Source organism: Gopherus evgoodei, chromosome 7, assembly GCF_007399415.2.
Source record: "Gopherus evgoodei ecotype Sinaloan lineage chromosome 7, rGopEvg1_v1.p, whole genome shotgun sequence".
NCBI classification, from domain to species: Eukaryota; Metazoa; Chordata; order Testudines; family Testudinidae; genus Gopherus; species Gopherus evgoodei.
In genome coordinates, this window is record NC_044328.1 from 34118702 (window position 1) to 34139243 (window position 20542).

Below are 20542 nucleotides of genomic sequence, written 5' to 3' on the forward strand. Positions count from 1 at the left end.
AAAAGAGGATTTGGCTGTCACACTCTTACGTTGTGCTCCCTGACCTACTGGTTATGATACTGGAGAGACAAGGGGCAGATGAAGTAATATCTGTGATTGGACCAATCTCACCCATCTTGTCTCTCTAAATTCTTGGGGCTTATGCTAATGTCTGTTTGAATTTTTCCTGTCTAGAACTTTGGACCCTAGCAGAAGTGGTAAATTGCCTACCAGCTGTACTACTTTCTAGCCAACTGATCAGGAGAATCTTCTCTGTCAGCAGCCAGGAGTCCTAGGTTACAGGGTGGCCCAAGTGTCTATTTCTACTAGGCTCGTGACCATAGTGAGTACCATCAATTGAGAGGATCTAAAAGTGACCAATGGTGAAGATTAACAACCTGCAATCACCAGATGAAAGACACAATGAGAGGGCTGAGAAGCCAAATTTGGCAAGGTAAATGAAAGCAGGTACAGGATACTAGGGCTAGGCAAGTCATCTGCCACCTCTCCCTCTACAAAGTGATGTCAGAAGAGAATTGTTCCCCCCCATCTCCATTTGCTGGAAGGAGGATTTATATCTACTGGCTAAGCAATCATAAAGAAACAGCATATTCAGAAAATAAAACATTTCTTCATTGTATATAGACATAAAAGTTCAGTCACGGTTAAGAAGGAACTCTGACGTTTATAATAAATAGTTCAGATATTGGTCCCTGATGTCCTCTGTGTGCCACAGTCCTCTAGTGCAAAGGGGATAGAAAGATGGCTTTAACAGCTGGCTGGAGATTATGCCTGCACAGGGGAATCCTCAGTCAGCGCAAAGCCAGAGAGCCTAGTTCTATAGTTCTTGCTCTTTATCCTTATTTCCCCTCTGGTTTAGGGGTCATTGTGGGACTGAGAGGAGATATGGCTGGAGCACGATAACATCTGAGCCAGTTTCTATCGTCACAAATTAGAACAGCCCTGAAGCTGAGGGATCAGGACTGTTCCTGGAAATAAGGAGAAATAGGTTCAGGATCAACACTATTTTACATTCTTGTGCATTGCAACATTGGTAGTTCAAGATATAATATGGAATATTATTTTAAGGCTTTTTGGTGGGCATCTCTGCATTAGTAAGTCAACATTTCTTATTCATTGAAACATGTAGAGATTTAATAGAAGATTATGAATTGCTAGTGCAAAGAAAATGTTTCAATGGAAAAAATACTGCACTTAAATAGGTCAGACTCAGAAACAAACGTTTGATTTAATGACTGCACAATTTCAATACATAAAAATAGATACCCAGTAATGAACAAATGTATACAAACCAGATTTCCTTAGGTAATGTACAAAAAAAATGTAGAGAGAAAAAAGGGAGGGAAGGTTTCGTTGGATTACATTGCAAGACAAAAAAAAAATGTAGTTGAGCAAACAATGTTAAATGAGATCAGAGGCTTATTTCATAAATACTGTGCAATGCTTTCATTTAACAAATACAAAAATTACAATTATTTAACTTACTGTCAGGAAATATAAAATGTAATTCAATGACAGTTCTCTAGTTTATTTAAAAATGGATGCAAATATAATAGCTTTTAAAATTTTGAGGTAATATTATACAACAAACCCAAAAAGCTTTTAATAATTAAAACTAAACCAAGGCAAAGTGCAATTTTGTGATAAAAGATTAAAATGTAAAGCTTTTATCTTAATAATAGGCAGAAACAATGCTTCAGTTATTAAATGTGGGCTTGAGTCATAAAATATTGACATATGTGCATTTTTATATGAGAAACTGTATAGCTATTAATTCAAAAACAAAAATGTATAAGACAACTTTCCATGAATCACCCCCTCTAGAAACAAAAATTTTGTTTCCACTTTACCTATTAAAAATATACATAATTCTGACTTCTAAAATACACACACATTTTTGTGCTTATTAATATTTTACCCATTTTAAATGTTTTTTTAGTTCAGGCAGTACAGTGATGAAGCAGTGTGATTTGTGTAACTGATTTACTCTACATTTTCAGAAATAAAATATAATTCTAGAGTGGTATTTTTAAAAGGACCAATTTCTGGCCTAAATATGCTCCCAGTGAAATCAATGATAATTTTACCACTGACTTAAAGAGGAGCTGAGTTAAGCCAATACCGAATGCTTTCAAAAATCCCATCACTAACTCTATTCCTAATAAAGTAAAAATGGTAAAATATTACTACCTTCTTTAAGGATCAGAACAGAATGAAATGTGCAGTTATTTACTAAAGGATTAATGGAATAAGGTTACAGAGTAGCCAGATTAGTTTATTAACCAATGTAGAAATCTGCTGGTTGTAAGCAAGTAGTATAGAAAGGAAGAAATAGCCAGAATAAGAAAAGTATCAGAAAAATTACTGTATATTTTGTTATTGCAAATAAGTTCTGTTGCAAAATCTATAGAACATACAGTAGGTATTACTTGATGTACAAAAATACAATATACTATACTGTATGCTGCTAACTATCTCAGGTTGTGAATAAAAATGGACTTGTAATTATGCCTGCATTTTACAATCAGTTTCTTCCCCAGCTCCAAATTTGCTAAGATTTTTAGAGAAGAATATCTTTACATTTACTTTATTAGTGTGCAGTGAAAAAAACAAAACATTGTCTAAATACTGACTGTCACGTTAAATGAAAGCTACAGCATTTTGATATGTTCTTGTATTCACTTTTGTCATAGCTTACTCTAATAAACTTTTACTAAAAGATTTCTATCATAAAGTTGTTGATCAAATGACAATATGATACACAAGTTAAAATTTTAATATTTTTCCATGTGATGTGGATATCACTTATGTCTGGAGCATTCAAAGAGATTTAGAATTTAACTGTCAACATCCAATTTCTTTAAGCAAGCCATGGTTACAAAACTACAATATTACAGCCAAACTGACTAGTTTGCTGCCAAAATTAACATGCAGGTTGTTAATACTTAAAGTTTGTCCTTGAGTCCAGTTATACTGAAAATAGTTACTTTTAACATTCCTGTACAAATCAATTCTGTTGATCTGTAAAAGCTGACTATATAACATCTAAAACTGTGTATTTGTAAAAATAAATCTTTAGCAATTAATGGCACTATCAAAATCCTATTTTTCCACAGGCAGTTATTTACATGCTTTTTAAATATTCTGCTTAATTATATGATAACGAAAGCCAGAACATTAAAACTGTATACATTTTATCTAGGCTAAAATTGCTTTATGTCTCAATATGAAAATATGGCCCCATGTCTCACATGAATGGCAGTTATACGCTTTGCTACTGCATGTATTAATTAAAGACATTCTGCCACTTGGCTTACCTAATCAAGAAACCTTTTGTGTTTCCTTTCCCAGTGCAATATGCATCATGATGCATATTATGATTAATTATAAAGTGCTCCAAGAATAATCAGAGACAAAACTGTAACCTGGAATTTGTCACCTCTGTCAGCTTTCTTCTGTCAAGTAATGCAGCATTCTGAATTTTATTAAAATTACTTTCTGAAAAAACAAGCAGTAAATGTATTGCCATACAGCAAAAACAAATGCACTTTGCATTTAATTAAAAAAATCATGTTTTCAGTTGGATAGGACTGGCACAGTATCAAGACAAAAACATGAAAAGCTTAAAGGCACAATAAGAGGAAAGTGAGTGCTACATAAAAAATCCTGTATTTTAAATCTTTCATCTTATTCTAGACCAAAACCTTCTGCATTTGAAATTCCAATGATCAGCTTCTGCTTCAGTTCTTTTTTGCTCTTGTAAGGTGGGAGGCAAAGCTGGTTGAAGCAGGTGTGGGCCACAGGCAACCTAAAAATATTGAAAAGATAATGCACCATTTGTTTTTAACAGAAATATAATAGCACTAGGACATTACCTGTATGCTTTTAATTTACGTGCATTACTTTTACAAACCGATACAGAGAAAGTGTTACTTACCTCATAGTAACTGGGGTTCAACATGTGTTGTTCATATATATTCCATAGTTGGTGCACATGTGCTGCATGTCCTTGAGTTTGGATTCTTTTTAGCCAGCAGTGTCCTTGTGCCTCCCACCTCAGTGCACAAAGGGTGAGGAAACCTCAACTAACCCTCAGACTCTGCCAATACAGAATCCAGGTATTATGAGACTCTGTAGTAGTGAGGATGGTGGGCTGTGGAATATAAATGGATAACACATCTTGAAGAACCACAGTTACTTTAAGGCAAGTAACAATTTTCTTCTTGGTTAGTTGTCCATATATATATATTCCATGGTTGATGACTCACAAGCAGTGACCTATATCACAGGAGGTGGATGCTTGGAGTCTAACAATAAGATAACTCTCCCAAAAAGGAGCATCAGATCTTGATGCTTCATCTATGGAGTAATGTTTGGTAAATGTATGCACATAATTCTGAAGTTGCTTCCCTATCAAAATGCTTCTTAAAAAGCTGCAGAAGCTGCTTAAACCCTGGTAGAATAAGCTGTAATTTTTTCTTGGCATATGGCTTGGGAATGAACACAGGCAGGTGTATTACTAGGTTGAAATGGAAGTCAGAGATTATCTTTAACAAGACCTTTGGGATGAGGCCTCATTGAAATATTGTATATGGAGGTTCTGCCGTGAGCATTTGCATTTTTCCTACCTTGATAGCTGTTGTTATTGCAATCTGGAAGGCTGTTTTGATGGACAGGAGGGAATGTGTAGCTAGGAGCTCAAAGGAATGGGGGAGGGAAGTCTCATCAAACCTGTCAGCATTAGGTTAAGATCCCAAGGAAGAGGAGGGTCCCTGACTGGGAGATATACCCTTATAAGGCTCTTCAGGAATCTAGCTACTGTGAGGTGTGAGAATGCTGAATAGCCCTGAATCAAATGGGAAGATGGAAAGCTGAAATAGCTTTAGGTGAACCTTAAGGAATTCAGAGCTGTCTACAAGCTCCCTAAAGGACAGGAGGTATTCTAGTATTATATACAACCAGGCTTCCTGAGAAGTGCAGGGATCTTGTGGCTGAAGACTGTCTAGGTGGGCTCCCCACTCTAGACTGGAGGCATCTGTGACCAGGGCTTTCAGTAGCAAAGGTGGATGAGATGATGATGCAGCAGAAGCTGATGGATTTCTTGTTTGGAATCTCTGATGCTTCTCAGATGAGCTGTGCTGTGCATGAGGGATGGTTGCCAGGGTGCTGGTATGAATATTGAACAGGGAGCCATGAGAGTGGATATGACTGCCGGGGTCCTGGTATGGATATTGAACCATGTGGGTCAAAGCATAGTGTCTCTCCTAGAACTTTTGGGCCTTAGATGGTAGTAGTGCGCCTTAGAATCCTTTTCTGGTGTGTAGGGATCAAATGACTCCAGGGAATGAGATGGTGACCCCTCCCTGTTATAGTCTGAACAAGAGGAGGAGAAAAACTACTGCTCTTTTAATGGAGCGGCAGTACCAGCTCGGGTGCTAGGCAAGCCTTGAATATGTTGTCTACCTGGTACCACAGATGTGCTCAGTACTGAAGAGACAGGGTAGTGGTTGGTACTTCAGAAAGAAGTTAGATGAACAACAACAATGGTATTGCAGAGAGTGTGAAGTCTGTTGATGCAGCAACAGGTCTTGGTACTTAACATGGTGGTACTAAGTGAATGGAAGAGATTGGTACCAGAAGCCTGAGTGACAAGTCAGTTCTGGATGATATATGATGCTTTATGGGAGCTGGCACTCTGATATGGTGACTGGTCTGGACTGGGTGCCAGAGGGACACCCACTTATTTGAACTACCCTTCTCAGTAGCAGAATGAGAGGAAGTCGTGAGGGGGGAACCTAGATCTGTGTCTCTCAGAGGTGCAATGCTCCTTTCTCCCCCAACCTCAGATATTTTACCAGCCAGAGAGGAAGGTCCCTTAGACATGTGCCTCAGAGAGTAGATTGAAGAGCTGACTGGAGCACTTTTGGAAGAGGACTGCTCAGGAATTTTGTATCCAGCCGCTCCAATATCTGAAGAGGCACAGACATCTCCAGTAAAAGAAGCTTCTGGAGAATTTCTCTTCCCTTTGGTGTTTGCTTCAAGAATGATTTGCAAAATGGCACCTCTCTCAGGACTGTGCCCCTTTGCTAAGGCATAAACACTGGTATACCCATCTTTAAGTGGCATTACTGCCTCACAAGGACAATTCTTAAATTGTGGAAATTTTTATTCTGTTATAAGGACTAACCCTGATTCCAGGTGAAGCTGTTCAGAGAATTTTTTTTGTTTTCAAAGAGAAAGGAAACATCAAGTAAAAAGCTAATCCTAACAGAAAGGGCACAGTGATCGAGAGGCTCAGCCACTGTCAAAGTTCCAACTCATAGCCACAGGCATGGAGAAGGAACTGAAGGATGGGTAGAGTTGTCCTTAAACCCTTAGGTGGGAGGCGCAAGGACACAGAGCACAGGCATCGCCCCGTATGGATACTGGTAGCCAAAAATCAAGTGCAGGGGCTGCAGATGCACCAACCGTGGAATATGTATGGAATTACAGTTCAGCTCCGTTTGAGTTATTTGACATATTGGCAAATTTCCAAAGCTAGAAGTTTCTAAATTCATATTTGGGGTGGGATTTTCAAATGCTCTCAGCAGTGGCCTAACTTTTTTTTTTTTTTTTTTAAATCACAGCCTTTAGGCCACTGAAGACCAGGCTACAGATGTCTACAAGCACCGAGAATCCATTTCACTAAAGTCAACAGGAGCTCCAGGTGCTCAGCACCTTTAAAAGTCAGGCCACTTTCATTAGTAGGTACTGTGACAAAGTTCCTCCTCTACCTTGGTGGGTCTTGCGCTTATTGGCGGATTTGCTCACCTCAGTGATCTTCCCCTTTTGTGGAACCCACAGTCTGGGTCAGCTCCTCCTGTGTCTGATCAGGAGTTGGGAGGTTTGGGGGGGAACCCAGGCTCGTCCTCTACTCCGTGTTTCAGCCCAGGGCCCTGTGGATCACAGCTGTCTATAGTGCCTCCTGTAACAGCTGCATGACAGCTACAACTCCCTGGGCTACTTCCCCATGGCCTCCTCCAAACACCTTCTTTATCCTCACCACAGGACCTTCCTCTTGGTGTCTGATAATGCTTGTCCTCCTCAATCCTCCAGCAGTACACTCTCTCACTCTCAGCTCCTTGCCCTCTTGCTCCCAGCTCCTCACATACGCTCCTTCCCCTCTGGCTCCTCCCTGCCTGACTGGAGTGAGCTCCTTTTCAAACCCAAGTGCCCTGATTAGCCTGCCTTGATTGGCTGTAGGTGTTCTAATTAAAGTAGCTATCTCCACGGCCTTCTAGAAAGATCTTAATAGGCCCCAGGTGCCTTGATTAACCTGAAGCAACTGCCATTTGGTTACCAGGGTACTAGGGATTTGCTTACCCTGGGGCTAACATACCTGTTTCTCAGTACTTTACTGTAGCAGTCTGGCCTTGCCCCATCACAGTACCTATACAATGGATCTAGGACTATAATATTGGGCATTCAGATTTGAAAATTTTGGCCATTACTACTGCCTGGATCCTGTAATATGATCCATGCAGGTGAATTCTTATGCTTATGAAGAGGCACATGGAAGTCAATACGGCTCTGCATGGATGCAAGAATCTGATTACAAAGATGACACTGTAGGAATAGGGCCTACATTATTCTAATATTTACCTTTTACTTAAAAACTACTACTCCATTATGATAAGGCCAATTACAATAAATGAATTTTTGAAAAAAGGTCTCATGTACTGTACTTATTTCAAATCTATAATTAATTGTGATGCTGAAGACTTGACAATGCAACGTGGAACCAGGAATTTCTGGTGACAGTTCGCTCTCCAAATTAACAGAGCTGAATTTCTCCTAACCTTCTGGAGAAAAGAGCCATCCAAAAAACTAGCTTGATAGTAAGGAATGAGAAACTTCCCGCATGAGTTCAAAAGGATATAAAAGGTTCCAGCAGAGCACACCAATATTTAACCTTTAATTTCATGTTATAGACTCTCTAGTTTCACCTACAGAGAACCACCTCTGGACCATCTATCCATTTACTCTATAGAGATCCCAAAGCAATGGTCAGTCTGTTCAGGGCTCACACACTAAAAAGCTTGATCAGCCGTAAGAAACAAGGGCACTCTGCCAGCTGCAGAGACTAGTCTCCAGAGTAATGAACACCCAAATGGATCCAGCACAACTCTTGGTAAATATGGTAGTTTATTTTTCACCAGCTCAGCCCCAGTCAAGGACTAAGCAAATTGCTTCTTTGAATTGAAGCATAAGGACCACTTGTATTAAAAAGCAGTAACTGGACTTCAGATTTACACATTGTTTGGAGAGCTGGCTCTGTATTAGATGAACATCTGCTAAATTTGTGTAATCAATAAATGGTTTTAATAACATTTGTAAACCAAGCTAAAGGAACTAATATAGTTTCTCAGTCAGTTTGCTTCTTTTTTACACTACATACACAAATTACAATAAGACTCTTCTGTTAACAATATTTAAGAATACAATTGAAAATTATTTACCAGTTAGTGGATGTTTCACTCTTTGAAATCTTGAAATTCAAATCAGCCATCCCTCCCACAGGTACTCTGTCACTTCCTGTAGTAAAATGCAGGAGCTTCTTTTGGAGATCAAGAGGAAATCCAAGTACTACCTCCCAAAAGTATCTACAGTATTAATTAGGGAAGGGGAGAGTTAATAGCTTGATAAAAGCAATGTAAAGTTATCACTATGCCCTAGGCTCAGATATTGTCACTTAATATAAAAATTCCCATCAATATATAGTTGACAGGTGAACTTAAAAGCATAAAGTATTTATGTACATTTTCAAACACTGTGTTATCAAAAATGTGCTAGTGATACTCCTCTATACAACTCCTCCCTCCTACCATTATTTAGAGCCAGATTTTATAATTGGCATAGTGGGGCAAAGGGAAGAGATGTTTTGGCTGCCTGTATCTTACAAACCTTTATTTTTCAAATGTTGGTTTAGTTAAACATACACATTTACATTTATGTCTGAAACTTTATTTAAAACCTATTAGTTACAAGAAATGCCTACAGTTACTAGGTATTACAGGAAGATCAGATGGAAATATTTTCTTCTCAATTTTTTATGCATTTTATGTTTTGCGTACAGATAGTTGCCCCAGTTTGTGTGGATCTTTCACAAATCAGAGAAGAGAGATAACATTTTAAAATATAGGAAAATATTGTAAAACCACACAGTAGCTTGGTGTAGTACCTGAAACTGACTAGACTTAAACGGATTGTGTCCTTTTAAAGATACTTGGCACCAGCGGCGGCTCCAGGCACCAGTGCTCCAAACATGTGCCTGAGGCGGCAAGCCACGGGGGGCACCCTCATGGTCCCTGCGAGGGTGGCAGTCAGACAGCCTTTGGTGACGCGCCTGAGGGATGTCTGCCGATCCCATGGATTTGGCGGCAATTCGGCGGTGGGTACGCCGAAGCCGTGGAACCAGCGGACCTCCTGCAGGTGCGCCGCCGAAGGCAGCCTGCCTGCCGCGCTTGCGGCAGCAAAAAAGCTATAGCTGTCCCTGCTTGGCATAGCTAAGGAGGTTCAACTAATATAACTTTTCCTACTTAAGGAAATAAGACTACAGTATTTTTATCTCATTTTGAGATAACCTTTTTAAAACTTAGCTATATCTTAGTACTTCAAGACTATATTGACATTCAGATTTTAATTGCTCCCATTAATGCATCAGTCTATACTGTTTTTCTGTATGAATATTAAGAAGATTAAAAATTAAGTCTACCGTATAGTGAGATCGGTTTTCAGGTAGCCGTCATACTGGGTGTTTCTCTGTAGAGCATACATATCCAGTTCAGGGCTTCCACAAACAAGAATTTCAACTTCCTCTGGACGAAGTAGCTGCCAAAAAGTCATAACATTTGCTGGCAGAACACTTTTTAAAAGATAAATAATGATGCTAATAAAGATTCAGACTAAGAACTGAAAAATTAAATTGCAGATGTTTTGTTATGCATTGTAGACAAAGTATGTTATTTTCTTAAGAACATTTTTCATGGATAAAAGTTTATATCTGAACTCCAGTATTTACTATTTTGCAGAAAGATCAATTCCTCAGTTCTTAATTTTAAAATTGTTTACTAACAAGCAAAATAAATGCGGGTAATATCCATTAGTGTGTTATTACTATTCCCCTTATTCCCCTTTCCTCCTAATGTTTACATTTTCTTACTTAGAGTCAGAGATTTAGGCCATTGAGTCTGACCTCCTGCACACATCCACAAGCCCTAAACTGAACCCAATTATCCAGTCCTGAGCCCAACACCAGTAAACTATTGTGTACCACAGCCAGAGAATAGGAAGGAGTGAGGTGCACTAATACTCAAGGCCTCTGTAATGGCAGGGAATTGATTAGGTGAGATATAGTCAGATGATTCTAACAATCGACATGCATGCCATGCTGGAGTGAGGCAACCCCCCCCCCCGACGATTTCTGCCAATCTAACCTGGGGAAATTCATTCCTGAAAACAGAAAAGATGATTGGTATAACACTCAGCGTGTCAGCAAGACCCACCAGCCAAGCATCTGAGAAGGAATTCTCTTTATGCCTCATAGTACTGGCCCATCCTGTTCAGTGTCCTATCTCATACTTCAGAGGAAGGAGGAAAAAAAATACAGAAACACCTCAGGGCCACTACACCCAACCCCCTATCACAGCATGCAACCCCATCATACAAACCCACTAATAAATGTATCAAGCTCTATCTTAAAATTAATTAGATTGCTTGTCCAATCTACTTCTATTGGGAAGTTCCTCTGATGGTTGGCAATTTTCTAATTTCTGACCCTTAATTCGTTCATGGACAATTTATAATCATTTGTTCTTGTGTCAACATTTTCATTTAACTTAACTAGCTCTTCTCCCTCTCTGGTGTTTACCTCCTTGATATATTTGTGCACACTCACATCCCCCCTCAGCCTTCATTTTGCTAGGGTAAAGAAACTAAGTTCTTTCAGCTTCCTCTCAAAAGACAGGCCACACATGCCCTGATTGTCCTAGTAACCTTTCCCTGCACCTTTTCCAGTTTGAATTTATCTTTCTTGAACATGGGTGAAGAGAACTGTATGCAGTATTCCGGGTGAGGTCTTACCACTTGTACAATAGTGTTAATATTTCCCAGTCTCTACTAGAAATACCTCACCTGATATATTCTAGGATCACATTTGCCTTTTTCACAGCTGCATCTCATTGATAGCCATAGCCATCCTGGGATGAACCCACACACCTATTACTCTCCTCTTCTGTTGCCTCCAAAGGCTGTGCCCCAGCTTGTAGTAGAAATTTGTATTATAATTCCCCAAGTGCATGACTTTGAACTTGATATTATTAATTTGCATCTAATTTCTATTACCCCAGTCCTCTAGTTCTTTCTGCATAATATTCCGATGCTCCAGTTGTTGAGAATGGAGAGTTTTCACTCTGAAAATGCTACTAGTTTTAAATCTCTCCCACTTCTTCCTGAAGTACTAGTGTGGTGCCTGCAAACACAGGGAGCAGGGAAGAAGTAGGTATGAACCTGCAACACCTTAATTTCAGGACCAGAAAAGCTCCCAATCAATCAGAAGCAAGACCTTGGAGCAACTCATTGACATGCTGTTGGTCAGATTAGGAGCCACACTACCATAAAGTCGGTTCCAAACCACCTTAATAGGCTCTTCCCTGTCCAGGAAGGAATTAACTGTCCCAGTGACCAATGGACCTGCTGCCTCAATCTCACCAAATTCACTGCTCTGGTCAGTAAGTGGGAAGGATATACTCCTTGATTGGGATTTCTGGTTGTCAGTCATATTCAATCTCTACTGATATTGTAAAACCCATATAACAAAACCCGTTAATCAAAATCCTTTTTCTGTGCTTAAGTTAAACTTTATTGATTAAGAAAATACTCAATAATGAAGTGTGTATAATTTAACATCTTTAATCTAATCCAGATATCCAGGAAGGGAGTTTTGGCACTAACAAAGGATACTTATTACTATAGAAGTATGATATAATGAACAAGACTGAATAATTGATAAGGGGTGCTTACAATCCAGTTATGTTCTGTGATTAATAAGAGGTATTTGTGAATACAAATATTTTCTGTAATTTATAAAAAATGACACAAAGATGTTTTTAACTCCTTTGGAAGTGCTTGCTAGAACAGATGTTCTTAATAACAATAACTGGGGTTAGAAATCCCTTTAGTGGACCAATCATGTAAATTAAAATACCATAAAAATTCCCTAAGTAGTTAAATAAATTAAAATATTAAAACAAAACACACAATCTACTGTGGGAAAGTAGCTTTTCCCCTCCCAGCAAATAAACTTTCTTTGTTCTAAACTAGTATATAAAGGAATAAATTTAGGAAAGTTAGTTGGAAGTGAACAAGTTGCCATCTCAGTTACTTTATATATATATATTATATATAAAAAGAGAACAAGCTGCCCTCTCTTCACAATTTACAGAGGGTAGTAAAGTATACTTTCTGTATTCTGTATCATGCTGTATGAATCTTTAACTAATAAGCTCTAATTACGTAATTCCAATTAAGACAATTTTCTACAATCTAGTGTTGGAGGTATTATTATTATATTCAAACATGCACGACTTCCCTGTGGCTACTTGCAAGCTATGTGGCTGAACTATCAGGTTGCAGAGGTGGTGAAAAAACAAATGGAGACTAAGCTCCAGTGTCAGCTCCTTTCCCTGCCAGTTTCTGATTGGCCCCATGGTTCATGAGAAAGGGGATGGATGTAGCAGCTGAAAAGGACAGCAAAGACTGGAAGAGAGAAGAAGTGGTGCTGGAGAACTTGTCAGATTCCTGTCCCCACTGTAGGGATGATCCATAAATGGGAGGCCTGAAATTGAGGGACCCAGAACGGCTTTTAAGATGGCTACCTGGCTTTTCTTCATGTTCTCCTTGAGTAACACTGTACCCATAATTTACTCTCCTGTAAGTACACAAGATTGTGTGATCCTGACAGCCCCCTCCCAATGATCCAACTAGAAATGGGGGAGGGGAAGAGGAGGGAAGCCACCAGTATATCTGCCATTAGTCCTCATTTGGCCAGAATAGGCCAGGCTTTAGAAAACCTGCCCAACATAACTCAGGTCCTGGTCAGCATCGCAGGTGTGCGTGACAGGCAACCATTCTTTCCTCTACTATGTGCTGGCAACTTTTCTCATGTGCACATATTCCAGTTCTGATCCTCTCTAATGGTCTAGAGATGTGTTCAGTTCAGTAAAGGGTTTAGTTTGGAGCCAGATGCTGCATGCACTGAAAAGAGGTAGCCAGCAGGGAGGAGGCACTGAGCAGTCATGAGGCACTTTTTGCCGCCAAAACAAGGTAGGTCACTAGGAAGAGACAAGCCATGGGGAGAAGTGGGGGAGAAAAGGGACGTTTCAGGGAAAAAGGAGGAACAATATTAATTTCAAGGGATGATTTTTCATGTCAGCCAGCCAGTGGTGTGGGGTCTCCTGAAGGATTTTATGTTCATTCTGCTGAGTTTTGGATGACTTCTCTTTGCTTTTTCTCCCATTACTTTCTATGATGAAAATAACCTAAAATTCACTAAAAATGCCCACAGAACTGTTCATTAACAGACCCTAGCAGTCCCACCTTGATTATAAGGATAGAAAAGAATAAGGGTAGAGAAGGAAAGAGAATGGATTACACTAAGTGACACCACCTGGGCTATATCATGAGTAGGTTGCCAACTTTGGTTGGATGAATTCTTGGAGGTTTAATCACATGACATTATCTTTAATTACAGTTTAATCTTCAATTCCTGGAGACTTCAAGACAATCCTGGAGAGTAGGCAACCCTAATCATGAGAGACAATGGGGGCACCTCTGCAAACGTGCCACAGAAGAGGGGATCTAGCTCAGCACACCTGGCTTAAAACTAAAGGACTACAGTGAGGAAACAGAGGTTCCTTTTGTGGTTTTATTATATATTTGCAATTACTTAAGACAAGGTTTAAAAAAATTGGTATCTAAAGTTAACGTTTCGAGTTTACATTTAGGCACCTAAATAAATGGCCTGATTTTCAAAAGAGATGAGCAGCCATTGAGTTTATTGAATACTGCTGGGCGATAAGCACTTTTGAAAAATCAGGCCACACCGAATCCTAACTGTTAAAAATCCTACCCACTGGAAAAAAGAAAAAAAAATCTTGGCCTTAATCTGTTGCAGCTGTCTATGAAATCTGTCTTTCATATTGGTTACTTACTAGCAGTATTGTGAGAGGAAATACATTAAATATTTTTAAAGACCTTTAAGACTCTCCAATGAAAACACTATACTTACCAACTCCGTAATACTGCAGAGTCCTAAATATTAATGCAATTATATACTGTTTTTCTCAAATAGTTTTCTGGTCATATTGAGTCAGACCAAAGGTCCATCTAGCCCAGTATCCTATATTCCGACAGTGGCCAATGCTAGGTGCTTCAGAGGGAATGAACAGAACCAGTAATCATCAAGTGATCCATCCCCTGTCACCCATTCCCAGCTTCTGGTAAACAAAGGCTAGGGATACTGTCCCTGCCAATCCTGGTTAATAGCTGTCGATGGACCTATCCTCCATGAACTTATCTAGTTCTTTTCTGAACACTGTTACAGTCTTGGTCTTCACAACCTCCTCTGGCAAAGAGTTCCACAGGTTGACTGTGCACTGTGTGAATACTTCCTTTTGTTCATTTAAAACTTGCTGCCTATTAATTTCATTTGGTGACCCCTAGTTCTCGTGTGATGAGAAGGAGTAAACAACATTTCCTTATTTACTTTCTCTACATCCGTCATGATTTTATAGACCTCTATTATATCCCCCTTACTTGTCTCTTTTCCAAGCTGAAAAGTCCCAGTCTTATTAATCTTTCCTCATGCGGACGCTGTTCCATATCCCTAATAATTTTTGTTGCCCTTTTCTGAACCTTTTCCAATTCCAATATATCTTTTTTGAGATGGGATGACCACATCTACATGCAGTATTCAAGATGTGGGCATACCATGGCTTTATACAGAGGCAATATATATTTTCTGTCTTCTTATCTATCCTTTTCTTAATGATTCCCAACATTCTGTTATCTTTTTTGACTGCTGCAGCACACTGAGTGGATGTTCTCAGAGAACTATTCACAATGACTCCAAGATCTCTTTCTTGAGTGGTCATATTCAGCAAGCCACACTGATCTCAGTGGGCCTACTCATATGCTTAAAATTAGGCATTTGCTTAAATATTTTGATGAATCAGAGCCTCTATGAACACTGAAAAAAGTCAGTTGAATTATTAAAGTTTATTTATATAATTCAGATCAGCCATTTTCAATTCTTTGTCACAGATTTATAATAGAAGTAATCCAAACTTTAAGATAATATGAAATAAAGTTTATTATAAGACTTTTCATCTTATTCTTACCATCAATGCATATGAATCACAGACACTATGGAATCCATAATAAAAAGCTGCAAACTGTTTGTAGATTGATTTGTTGAGAATGAAGTCAACATAAAGCTGCACATATTCTAAAAAAAAATGTGATATCCTTTATATTAGATATTAAAAATATTATTTCAGACTATCATTTCTTGTATTGTCTTAAACTGAGTTGAAATAATTTAAAACTTTTAAAATACATTTTACTTTACATAGCATTATAAATAGAAAGTATATTAGGAAGTTCAGTCTGAATTTTATTTTTACTACTCAGCTAAATAACAAAATCTATAGTTATAAGTGAAGTTTGGTGCATTTCAGTTGGCATATTTATATCTTTAGAGTACCTTTCCTATTCTGAGCCGTAACTGGAATTTTATCACCACCAGGCTTTAGGTTATAAGATTTTATGACTCCAAATTCTTCTTGAAAAACCTGGAGAAAGAAAGAAGATGGTATAGCACATGTAACACCTTTGGTCCATTATGGCAAATAAATCACTTATCAATAGTTTTGCATATTTCTGAGAGATTTTTTTAAATTATGTGTTATAATTTTTAGTATTTTTCTTAATAAACAAATACACTATTTAAAATGTGTTAGTTGAGTGGTAAGACTTGGCTACCACAAAGGAGAAAGATGCAGAAAAGGTTTTAGATTAAATATATTAGAAGAAATAAACTCTCTTTTTAATTGTAGGTCCCACAGAATTGAAAATAATTTAGGTTATAAAGAGTCTCATACCACCTGATGACAATATAATTCCAAGCAAAAGCAAAAAAGCCTTGAACTAGAACAAGCCTATGTCAGGCCTAACGTGTTTTCAGGCTGGTGCAGGCCTAAACCTAAGCTTCGTTGGCGAAGATAAATCATTCCAGATTAGAACAAGCCTCTGCTTAGTTTAAAACTTCCATGGCAAACCCAAGTCTTTCATAATTGGATCACGATTCTCTTTAAGACAGTCTTCCAGGTTGGAGTATATCAAATAGTTAGTGCAAGCATTTGCCTAAAACTAGCCCCCAGATTAGGTAAAGTCTTTCAAGTTAGGTAGGCCTCTGCCTAAATCAGGCTTCCAGGCCAACTTCAACCCCAAATTTACCAAGTCCTCCAAAACTACAGCAAGCCTCTGTCTGGGCCAACCTCCCAGGCTAGACTGACTCTTTCAAAGCTGGGGCAAACTTTATAGCTCTTTAGCCCCAACCCCACTGAACTTCAGACAATCAGCAATCACTCTCTATGATGGACTACTCTACCTATGAATAAATCTCCTGAGATGGATCAATAATTACTATAAACTGTAGAGTCTGTGTTCCTACAGTACCTGGAAGGTTGAATAAAAGTCTTCTTCAACGTTGTCTTCATAGGATAGAAGCTCACTTAGTCCATGGGCCAGCTCCTGGGGAAAAAAAATTAATGAATTAGGTACAATTCCACCTTTTAAAGTACAATAACTTACTACTGAGAAACACCTTGGGCAAAATTGCACATTAAAGCATACTATACATAAAGCAACCTGTTACTCCGCATGTGCAGAAATGATTTTTCAACTACTAATAACTATATTTTGAATTTTTTCCCTCACCAGGCAAAATAACTTATTTCCAATATGTTCATATTGAATTCCATTTTTCAAACATCAGCTACAAATGGATCTAAAAAAAACCCTGTTAGATTTTTTTTAAACAAATGGAAAAAAGGGAGATTATTTATCAGTAGCTGTTCCCCAGATGTTACCTCTGAAAGAAAGATACAACTAAACAAAGAGCTTATAGAGAAGGGGCTGCTTCTGCATTTTGCCTACCACCATTATATCACACTTCTTCAAGTAGATTAAATTTAGTATCCAGGTCTGTAATAAGCAAGCTGGAGTCCCAGTGCCACAGAGACTAAACTCTTATTCTACCAGGGGAGTGGCTGCTTGGAATGTTTGCATCCAGAATGTATGTATTTTGCAAATTTGTAGGGCTGCTACTTGAAGTTTAGTTTCCAGCTTTACATTGTTTAAATAATCATGACACTCTTGACACTGGGGTCAAGATCAGATGCTAATATTGGGAGAGCAGCTCTTCAATTATAAAAAAAATAAGTACTCCTTTGACATCACTTGGTTCTGTTATTGTATGTTATCCTTCTACAGTGGGGATTCAGAGGCATTTTACTGAGGGAGAAATGTACTTCTCCTGAAATGCCCAAATAACTGTGATGAGCCTGAGTGAAAGGCTCAGTGTGTCCAGATGGTAACTAAATAGCCCATTCCATGTCCAGCTTATGCTTATGTAACTTCTCTTTGTGGCATGAAGACACCATAGGCCAGATTTACAAAGGTACTTAGGTACCTAAACATGCAGCTAGGTGCTTACTGGAATTTACAAAAATACCTAAGTAGGTTAGGTACCTAGCTCCTACTCAAAGCCAATGGGAGTTAGGCACTTAACTCATAGCGTGCTTTTATAAATCCCACTAGGCGCCTATTTGCATCTTTAGGCTCCTATGCAGCTTTGTAAATCTACTGTCTGGCCTGCATATGTGTATCTGGAGGAATGCTTTGCCTCCCCCTTCCTCTTCAATATGAATGCAAGAGGACCTATGACGCTCAGTATTCAAAAATGGAACCTACTGATAGATAAAGTGGTTTCTTGCCAGGCAAAATAAGATCTGAAGATCTTGTCTTCAATTTACGATCTGATGGTTTCTTTGTTGGAGAAGCTGGACCGAAAGATCATCTCTGATTTCAAAGTTGAAGATTCTGAGACTTCTGAAGAAAGGAGTTGAGCAGATCAGACTTCAATCCAGGGGGAGAAGCTTAAGACTGAGCTCATGCTTCTTACCCCTACCCTGGAATATGGTGCCACACACACAAAAATAATACTAATGCAAGTACCCATCAGCATACAAAGTGCCTTAATAATAGGGTAGCGACATCTTCCAACTGCATGGGGCACCTTTTTTTGATTCCCAAACTCTTTTTAGGATATGTCATCTTGTGCTGATGCAGATTTCAGAATATTGCTACTCAATTGTAGAAACTAACCCCACTAAAATTACTAGAAACGAATCTGTCCATTACAATACTTTTATGGCTTTTTAACATCACAGGAATGAAGAATGAGAATGATCTAGCAGGTGACTACAGAGGAACTGAGGTCAATTAAATGGCTGAGGCCATTTGTAACTTCGCTTGGAATGCTTAGATCCAGAACTGACTCATGTACACCATTGAGAGTTTTACTGCATCTAGTGATACCATGGATTGCAAAGTATAGTACTGGTCTCTTAGAGTGGAGTTCTGCACAGTACATTTCTTAGATGTGAAGTTTCATGAGTTTGTGTGTAGTTTTTTTTTAAATTCCCGTAACTTAAATGGCAGAAGGGAAAATTTTGTTCAAATTTTTACAAGTAAAAAATAAATAAATAAGATCTTCAAGAAGAGAGAAAATGATGAGTGGTTTGGAAAGCATATAAAAAGAGGCTCATAATGTGAAATGTTCTGCAACATTTAAGTGAAACAGAAGCACCCAAATCCAAGCATCGATAAATGAAACCAATTATTATTTAAATAAACTATCCTTTAAAATACTGCTTTTTACTTACTGGCATAATATGACAGAGGTCATCTAATGAAACACCACTGATGCCTACAGGTGTGCTCTGATCACAGGGAACAATGGGAGGACTCAAAAGTTTCTTGTAACAGCAAGGTGGGAAGCGAATATCCAAGGTGATACTGTTATACACCGCAAGTCCCATAAGCTATACAAGTCAGATGTTAAGTAGAAAATCATATTCTTATTATTCTTTTTAGATCACTTTAGAAGAATATTTTACACTGTTACTGAGAGTATTCTGTAAGTATTAAACACAACGAAAAGGCAAGAAAATGCTTTTTCAACATTGCCATCATTCTTTTAAGAGTCTATTGTCTAATGCAAGAACTATTAAAGTAAAGAATATTAACATGATCAAATAATACACTTCTATTCAACACCTGAATTCTTTCATACTTCAGATACTGTACAGCATGAAGCATTTTTGAACTACTATAATATGAAAAAAAAGTTAAAATGAAACTATAGATATGGGTATTTTTAATCAAAAAAATTCTAAAGAGGTCTTAACATACTAATGTCCATGAAAATTAAACACATTAAGACAAAGTTATGCTGACAGTGTAGTTTACCAGCTGGCCTATTCAGGCATATTTGGTGGGACTGCACAAAGATCCAGAGTTTTGGGGAACTATTAATGAGAAATTAGGTTTATTTTAGGCTTTTTTGTACAAATCAGTATGATTATTGCTGTATCTGAGAAGTTAATTATCCATCAAGAGAAGCTGCCCCTTTTTTGTGGTTGTTACTGGTTACTGCCAGATTTGTTATTACATCCCATTAGTTTAACCTTCCTATGCCAGGCAGCCAATTGGGTAACGCATGGGAAATTTCCCTTATATAAAACTTAATATAAGACCAGGCTATTCGTTTCCATTTACTAAATATGCCAGTTCTAACAAACAAATATATAAACCATCCAATTTGCTGCCTATTACACCAGGCTGTTTTTACTTTTGTATTTAGCAGATTAAATCCTTTTTACTGTATGTATTCATTCTATTTGTAATGACTATACTGTTTAATGATTTTTTTTTTAAAAATCAGTCATCTATTGCTAATCATTCTGTTGAAAAGTTATGTCATTTATAACAGCAGTGTGAGTAACCTATACTAGATTATATATCAGCTGGTTTAAGAGTTAGCAAGAAAATATTATTTTCCAACAAAGATTCAATTTTAAAGATGAAACTTTATAGTCAATAAACTATCATCATAAAATAGATTTTAAACTTGTTACTAAAAAGGGTTCCATACTTTAAAAAAATCTAATTCTTAATTTCCTAACTTTGGAATGCTTTATTTTGCTAACAACATTATTTTAATGAATTTTTTGTATGCAATTTATATGTATACATACACACAATAAGTATTTTCCTTATTTTTAATTTTCCTACAAGAATCATTAGTCAGTGTATTCTGTTTAGCTCTTTAAAGCAAAAAAAACAACAACTTTTACTGAAAAAGAAAAGCATAATAAAA

At 37.9% G+C, this 20542-nt stretch overlaps 1 protein-coding gene and 1 long non-coding RNA gene across 4 annotated transcripts in view; one reads left to right on the top strand and one right to left on the bottom strand.

Moving 5' to 3' along the window:
* Positions 1 to 20542, top strand: part of LOC115655027 — a 109944-nt gene that overhangs the window by 26363 nt on the left and 63039 nt on the right. The gene's annotated exons all lie outside the window — the stretch shown is intronic.
* The window catches only part of HECTD2 (HECT domain E3 ubiquitin protein ligase 2), an 89547-nt gene continuing 70214 nt past the window's right edge, over positions 1210 to 20542 (bottom strand). For all 3 annotated transcript variants that reach the window (XM_030570055.1, XM_030570057.1, XM_030570056.1), the window contains 7 exons: positions 19047 to 19205; positions 16777 to 16851; positions 15803 to 15890; positions 15438 to 15544; positions 9755 to 9870; positions 8499 to 8642; positions 1210 to 3808 (listed from right to left, as the gene is read on the bottom strand). In XM_030570055.1, coding sequence (XP_030425915.1) covers positions 3688 to 3808; positions 8499 to 8642; positions 9755 to 9870; positions 15438 to 15544; positions 15803 to 15890; positions 16777 to 16851; positions 19047 to 19205 — 810 coding nt within the window. In that variant the 3' untranslated portion in view covers positions 1210 to 3687. The remainder of the gene's footprint in view (positions 3809 to 8498; positions 8643 to 9754; positions 9871 to 15437; positions 15545 to 15802; positions 15891 to 16776; positions 16852 to 19046; positions 19206 to 20542) is intronic.